Below are 8,507 nucleotides of genomic sequence, written 5' to 3' on the forward strand. Positions count from 1 at the left end.
ACTGGGCCTGAGAATCAAGTACTGGGCCAGAGAATCAAGTACTGGGCCAGAAAATAAAGTACTGGGCCAGAGAATTAAGTACTGGGCAAAAGAATCAGGTACTCGGCAAGAGAATCAAGTACTGGGCCAGAGAATCAGGTGCTGGGCCAGAAAATCTAGTACTGGGCCAGAGAATAAAGTACTGGTCCAGAGAATAAAGTACTGGCCCTGAGAATCAAGTACTGGGAAAGAGAATCAGGTGCTGGGCCAGAAATTCAGAAAATCAAGTCATAAAGCAGACAATTCCAGACAAACGATACCGCATTTACTTAGTTTGTGGAAACTAAGTAAAAGGGTTTAATCACCATCTTATAAAATTATCTTAATTACCATTTTATGATCAACACCTTAAGTAACCATGATCCAAATAACCATTCTATTATCATTATCCGATTCGGAAGTAACCATGTTATCCCGAAGCCGGTGTTATCCCAAGGAAACATACTGGGCCAGAAGATCAAGTACTGGGCCAGAAAAACAAGTGCTTGGTCAGAGAGTCAAGTACTGGGCCAGAGAATCAAGTACTGGGCCAGATAAACAAGTACTAAGCCAGAGAATAAAGTACTGGGCCAGAGAATCAGGTGATGGGCCAGAGAATCAAGTACTGGACCAGAGAATCAAGTGCTGGGACAGAGAATCAGGTGCTGGGCCTGAGAATCAGGTATTTGGCGAAAGAAACAAGTACTAGGCCAGAGAATAAAGTGCTGGGCCAGAGAATCAAGTGCTGGGCCAGACAATTCCAGACAACCGATACCGCATTTACTTAGTTTGTGGAAACTAAGTAATAGGTTTAATCACCATCTTATAAATTATCTTAATTACCATTTTATGATCAACACCTCAAGTAACCATCTTACCAAGGTAATGATCCAAATAACCATTCTATTATCATTATCCGATTCGGAAGTAACCATCTTATCCCGAAGCCGGTGTTATCACAAGGAAACATATCTTTATCTGAATGCTGGGAAATGATTTTACGTCCATTTCAACAAATCTTCAAGAGATTCAACATACTTTATTAAACTCTTGGAGAACAACAATAATAATAATTTTAATAATAATATAGGATCACCCGATTCCTCTTTTCTGTAATTATTTCTTTAAGTACATGTATGTAAACAGTATGAACAATAATGAAATATCAAACAGATGACACATTCAGGTATGCTGGTTTTGCATCAAAATCTATCAGCTCCTTCCATATTTCCCTGGCCAGTCCTGGAGATACTTTGTTCCCCGACAGCTTGTTTCCAATGGTAAACTCCTCTGGGTCCGGCGCCCTCTGAAGCCAGTAGGTAAACCCTTCTACATCTACCAGGGTGGCGCGACAAACAACACCCATGACGCCTGTCACAAACACGTCCTCTATCGGAAGGTAAGGGAGATAACTCGAGGTATTAGTGATGCATTCAATAAGGTCACGTGACAGCACATACGTAGTTCCCGACGCATAATACGGGTAATCATGATACGGATACATTTCAAATGATACGGCCCAAACGCCGTATCTCCGTACGGGACTTGCTGTGTAAATGTGGCCAATTACACTGTTGACAGGGTGCACTGTCCGAAGGAATTGATAAAGCAATTGCACATGCGTGAATGTGTCTTCATCCGCCTTGAGAACATATTCAGCTGCAGGACATGCTTTTGCCACAAAATGTAGTCCCATTAATGTTTTCAAGGTAAGGTTCTTGTAGCTGTCTGTAAAGTCCCCTTGCAATACATCATTGTATGTTTTGCTTTCTCGCTTAATGAGATACTCCATGCTTGGCATTTTGACCTTTCCAAACAGAAACAATATCTTCACTGGAAGTCTGACGTCAGATCCGGGCCACGCACTGCCGTGACCTACACTTCCCCATGTGTCTCTGATGGCGTCTCGGACATTTGTGTGAGAGTGTATAGAACAGACTATTATGACCAGAAAAGGAGGGTCGTCACACATATTCTTTGGTTTTATCACATATTTGTTCGGTAATGGATTTACAATTTCTTCCCTTGGATTAAAATAATCAGTTAAGGCCATTGGGTTGGAGTCCCTCACTATGGTGTATTTTAAAGTTCCCAGTTTATCAGATATAATGTTGTTTGTGAGATTTGCGACTGGAATCTTGTTGGTGCTGTGGTCGAATTTGTCCAGCAGTGGGTACCTCCGTGACGTCATCCATATTACGATGCTCCCAAAAAGTATAATGACGTACAAGAGAACTTGTCTTAGAAGGCGTACACGGCATCTGTAACACATTAAAGTTAGAATTAGTAGTTACTTTCCTTCGATGAAAAAGTTCAAATACTTAAAACGAAATCACAGTTTCTTAACGCTATCTAGAATTCAGTAGGTAAATGATTCCTAGTTATCAATCATTAGCTGATAAGCGGAATCGATGTCTCGAAAGTACTTTTTGTGAGGGTAAATAACTGAGTTTGAACAAGACAAAAAGATAAACAACATTGTTGATCAAAGGTCATTTTCAATTGCCTGTTTATCAAAGGTCATTTTCAATTAGCCTGATGCCCACACTAAGTACAATTGCACTTGGTTTTATGTAGACACTAAGCGCAGTAACACTCATCTCAAGTACACACAAAGAACATTTTCTCTTCGCCTCGTGTACACACTAAGAACATTGTTTCTTTGTCTCGTGTACACACTAAGAGCATTGTTTCTTTGTCTCGTGTACACACTAAGAACATTGTTTCTTTGTCTCGTGTACACACTAAGAACATTGTTTCTTCGCCTCGTGTACACACTAAGAACAGTGTCTCTTCGTCTCATGTACACACTAAGAACAGTGTCTCTTCGCCTCGTGTACACACTAAGAACATTGTCTCTTGACCTAGTTTACAAACCAAGAACATTCTCTCCTCGCCTCGTGTACACACTAAGAACATTGTCTCTTCGCCTCGTGTACACACTTAGAACATTGTCTCTTGACCTAGTTTACAAACCAAGAACATTGTCTCTTCGTCTCATGTACACACTAAGAACAGTGTCTCTTCGCCCCATGTACACACTAAGAACATTGTCTCTTCGCCCCATGTACACACTAAGAACATTGTCTCTTCGCCCCGTACACATTAAGAACAGTGTCTCTTCGCCTCGTGTACACACTAAGAACAGTGTCTCTTCGCCTCGTGTACACACTAAGAACATTGTCTCTTCGCCCCATGTACACACTAAGAACTGTGTATCTTCGCCTCGTGTACACACTAAGAACATTGTCTCTTCGTCTCATGTACACACTAAGAACAGTGTCTCTTCACCTCGTGTACACACTAAGAACATTGTCTCTTCGCCCCATGTACACACTAAGAACATTGTCTCTTCGTCTCATGTACACACTAAGAACACATTCCGAAGTGTGCCACTTGGCATGATACACTCACTGTTTTTGAGGCCCTGAGTGAGGGCTTGAGATCGCTCACTCTTCGAACACTGTTGTTTGATGAAGTTGATTACAGAACTGATATTACTATTACACACACATTAGTATTGTACATCTGCCAGTCAGGACGACACACCGACACAGTGGCATCCGTCTCTAATAGCACTAAATCAGGGAATGTGCATACTACGAACAGAAAACTGATATCAAGATGCAAGCGTATAAAACAGTCTGGTTGATGATGACAAAAGCGACTTAAACCCTCGACTATTCGTCCAATCATCCAAAGGATCTTTATCTTTCCACCACAGTCAACAGCAATTCATTTCTAATTCCTTGCATATTTTACGTCAAACGTATATTTATAGTATATACTTCAATTATGAAAAATGCCCCAAATCAGTAAAGGAATTCAAGAAGTCAGCTGTTCAAAAATCCCATCGCCCGACGCCCGGCACAAGTCAGTTTTTATTTCAAATAATGGTATCTTACTTGTCCGTGGGCTACTAGATAATTTCTACTTATGGTTTCAAACTGCAAATAAACTTGGTTTTAATTTCATATCTGCTCACAATGTAGCTATTAAATTTCGCAATGATAATAAGTAGACTTTTCTTTCTTTGCTATTTATCACTTTTCAATAAATAGTCCAGTAAACATTAACATCAAATACCATGTTGATTTATTCTTTCATAATTACATCATGATGATTATTTCATTAAATCAGGGCAAGTGGAAAATTAGTTAGGACAAGTAACTTTCTTAAAGTCTTTTTAAAAAAATTCAACCCCTGGGAGTGAATGAGTATGGTTTTACGCTGCTTTTAGCAATAATCCAGCAATATCACAACGGGGGCACCAGATACGGAATTTAAGGACGCCACGTGGCAGGAGTACTTCCATATTTCCATTTTAGGCACAATTTGTGAATGGTGGGTGGTACCAATAGGGCAGGACATGCTGACCCTGTTCGCCAACACCTGGTGTCATCACTGATTTTGGTGATCAATCCGTGAAATTTCTACAGCTGTTTTTCAATTTACTCTTTAGAGAATTCTTTTTTTCTTCAGATACTTACGAGAGGTTATTTTTTTGCTCTGACGTTCTATATTTAGCAGTTCAGTATATAAGAAACATTTTGCTGTAGAGGTCAACAGCAAGAATATAGGCTGGATACCGTCGCAGTAGTCTAGATTTCCTCGGTTCAGACAAGAATCTCCCTTCTCGCTACGGTTCCTGTTCAATTTAAGTGAATTGGTTGTTTCTATAAAAATTATCTCGATTCAGAGACTAAGTGTTAGTCGCAAAAGTTATTGCATTTAAAAGTAACTGACTGTTTTTTGCCTTGTCTGTCTCACACACAGTCCCTGAGCCACATTTTCCCTCCTGTCTGGCCCTCCCTGCAATGCTTAAGCCCTAAATGGAGCAAGTCTAGATTCCCTCTGGTTTAATTTCCCATCTGACTGGGGCTCCTTAAATGGGTTTATTGTTACTATCGAAATTAAATATATTAAGAGTCTAAGTGTTAGTCTACCGTCGCAGATGACGGGGCAAGTGTTATCTGTCAAACTTGTGTGGGACGTGTAAAGTAAGGACGGTTCACGAGTAATGCATACAGTCTGGTTCGTCCGTTTCCTCGTTGGCACTGCCAAGACGCCAGAGCTAAGGATGAAGGGAGGGCGCTCTGAAGGATATCACATTTCAACAGATGTTACCGAACTAGACGTATTGGAGTTCAGGCACAACAGTGCGCTGTGACCTACGATGCATCTATAAATCCAACGCCTAATTGTATACGAAACATTCTTACCTGTTTGACACCATCGTGAAGTTGTAATAACTGACCACACACCTTGTAATGGGTATCCAAACTACATAGTCAAAGCAAGTACACTTTCTTATCAAAACTTGAACTTCTGACTGCTTAGCATCGCTGTGTGGGATAGTCCACTATGGTGTAGGGGTGAGCAGTAAGTTTCTCTGACGACGAAGAGGCTTTGCTCCTGTGCACAAGTGACTGGGCAGTATGTACAGACGTAACGATTCCGGACATGTATTGTCTTTGTACATGTATTGACTTTGTAATGTCTCTTCCTGGTCAAATGTTGCACAGGTGTGGTACGAGTGTGGTAGCGTCTAATTGTGGTCGACCGACGTGAGACTTACAAATTTGAGGATTTACGCGGTTATTGCCCATCTTACTCTCTCTCACGATCACACAGCAACATTTATATCCTGGTTTGGTAGGTCTGCATTCAGTCTCGTGGGTTTTTCATAAGCAGGAAAGCCGTTTGTGTCGTGATTCAAATCAGGTATTCTTTCCTCATAAAGCTGACAAACAGTTAGGTCACTGAAATATTGTTCAAACCCGTGACAATCCAAATCGCTGTGAAGATGATATGTATGTATGTGAGGTGAGGTGAGGTGAAATTGGGTTTAACGTCGTGCTTGAGAATATTGCGCTCATATGATGACGTGCATGCGTGTGTATGTGTATGTGCGGCTGCTTGTACTAGCCCATACTGAAGCTGGTTTTATAGTGCTAGCCCACTGAGATACCGACCAGTCCTTGTTGTACCCATTAATGCCGAGCGCCAGGCAGGGACCAACAAGTACCATATTTTAACGTCTTTTGGCGTGACGCGGTCGGGGATCGAACCCGCGACCTTCCGCTCTACGGGTATCTATGTATGTATGTATGTGTGTGTGTGTGTGTGTGTGTGTGTGTGCGTGCGTGCGTGCGTGCGTGCGTGCGTGCGTGCGTGCGTGCGTGCGTGCGTGCACATGACTGATTACAGTCTGGTGACAGAGCGCTTAGGCTAATATTTCAACTTCGATAATCCAAACAGACCTGTCAGACACAAAACTGAGTCGTTACCCAATCAGAGTTCGTAATATACAAGAAGAAACCCAATAACCTAGTGGTCATGCCGAAGACCCGGGTTCGATTCCCCACATGGGTACAATGTGTGAAGCCCATTTCTGGTGTCCCCCGCTGGAATATTGCTAAAAGCGACGTCAAACCAAACTCACTCACTCACTCACTCACTCACCCACTCTAACCATGGCATATAGCCAACTATCATATCCCAAGTTCGTGTCAAGCGGAATGTGTATAAAGGAAAACGAAAAGGATTCTGGTATGAGATTACACAAGCATAGGGGACGACTTAACTAAGGTTGTTGTTGTTGCTGTTGTTGTTTTTCTTCGACTAATCAGTTTTGAAATCAATAACAACAATATTCAAAAAATGAATCCAGGCCGGCCGAATTTAGGATTCACACCCAAAATCAAAGGCGCCGTACGTCACCTGCGAAGATCCAGGTTAGAATTGGCCTTCGGCAACATTGGTAAAAGGCTGCACACAAACAAACAAAACAAACAAAAAACGTTTTAGAGTTGAAAAATAATATCCCTAAAAATGTCAAATGTTTCTAATTGTCGAGTCTCATATTTTAAATCAGAACACATAAAGACTCTAATATATGGCTGTCACAGTGAGAAAAAAGATTTCTGATTTGTTCAATAACGACCCAATACTGCACTCCATGCTTCTTTGTTTACCCTCGCCCGCGTCTTTAAAACTCAGTCGTTATACAGTTCAAACGTGTCAAGAGTTGCTTCCCTTGCCATTCAAAGCCCCAGAGAGTGTCGACACGAGCGCTGTAAGAAACGATGGTATATGACAGCTGACACCAGATGCAGCAGAGAGCCCCAATATATTATCAGAGTGTATGTATACATATTGTAAATCATTATTGAAATTCTCAACCAGCTGAGTGCACATCTTTCACTGGAAAATGGGCTGTAAGTTGTGTTATTGAGTAGCCTTGCTCCAGAATCCGCCGTTATGAGGCTGTTCGTTGTAGATATTTCTTTTATAGGAGTGGAAGAAAACCTTTGCACTGCAACGAACCCGTAACACATTTTACAGTGAAACACTTATCATCATTACAATCCAGATGGTATCCAGATAGAGAAACAAATCACGTTCCACTAAGCCCATATCATTCGGAAAGTACCGAATCCGGTGAGAGCTGAACGAGTCATTTTACAATGAAACCTTATAAACCGTGAAATATATTAAATTGAATATTTGTCAGGGAAAACAAATCATGTCATAATGAACCCCCTACATTCCGGAAGAGTACCTATACCAATCAGTATCATGTAATGATAATCCCTTATAAACCGGAAAATTACCTAAACTAATCACAGGTAAACGAATCATGTAATGATAAACCCTTATAAACCGAAAAATTACCTATTCCAATCACAGGTAAACGAATCATGTAATGATAAACCCTTATAAAGCAGAAAATTACCTATACCAATCAGGTGTAAACAAATCATGTCATGATAAACCCTATATATTCCGGAAAGTACCGATTCTAGTTAGCTTTGAACGAAGAATATTTACGGAGTAACGGGATTTCACTTTATATGTAAAAGTGAATATGCTCAGGCATACTCTCACAAGCTCTTTGAGACATGGATCCGTGAAGATCCGGATTAGAATTGGTCTTCAGCAACCCATGCTTGTCATAATTGCCAATGACTGAAGGGATGATGTAAATCCAGCTAGGGTCCATGCAGGTAGCAAAGGTACTGTATTTGTAAGTCCCCATGGACCCTAGTATGGTGATCTACCTTCAGTTGTTGGTGATCTATAGCCCGTTTTTATTCTGTACTGTCTATAGTGATTTAATTTTACGATAGTGTACTAGTGTACTATATATCTGTGACACTCTAGTATTTTTACTGTCCTTCGATGACAGGGTTTTATGTTCTAACTATATTGATTTTAATATTGATATAAATTACATTGTTCTCGTCACAATATGGCTGAAATATTGCCTCACTCACTCACTCACTGTTAAAGTGTGAATGGTTTTGATATCTTTATATTAACCGGATGAAAGTATTTGAATGATTGAAGCAAAAATGTTACTTATGTATTTTGTATATTATATTTTAATAATGCCTATTATGTTTTAAAATTCTCTCATAACCTTTTATGGCGGCCAATGCATTTTACTAAGGCAGCATTGTTTATATATCTGTAAATGTGTTGGG

The 8,507-nt window shown here is 40.5% G+C and overlaps 1 protein-coding gene across 1 annotated transcript; it reads right to left on the reverse strand.

The window, feature by feature from the left end:
* Nucleotides 1–1,042: 1,042 nt before the first annotated feature.
* Nucleotides 1,043–5,366, reverse strand: LOC124270758 (beta-1,3-galactosyltransferase 1-like). The gene is made up of 2 exons (XM_046705796.1): nt 5,241–5,366; nt 1,043–2,279 (listed from the first exon to the last, which is right to left on the reverse strand). The coding sequence occupies exons 1-2, from the start codon at nt 5,252–5,254 to the stop codon at nt 1,184–1,186; spliced, it is 1,110 nt and encodes a 369-aa protein (XP_046561752.1). The 5' UTR covers nt 5,255–5,366; the 3' UTR covers nt 1,043–1,183.
* Nucleotides 5,367–8,507: the final 3,141 nt, after the last annotated feature.

Source organism: Haliotis rubra, unplaced genomic scaffold, assembly GCF_003918875.1.
Source record: "Haliotis rubra isolate DU_JTF1 unplaced genomic scaffold, ASM391887v1 Scf1544, whole genome shotgun sequence".
NCBI lineage: Eukaryota > Metazoa > Mollusca > Gastropoda > Lepetellida > Haliotidae > Haliotis > Haliotis rubra.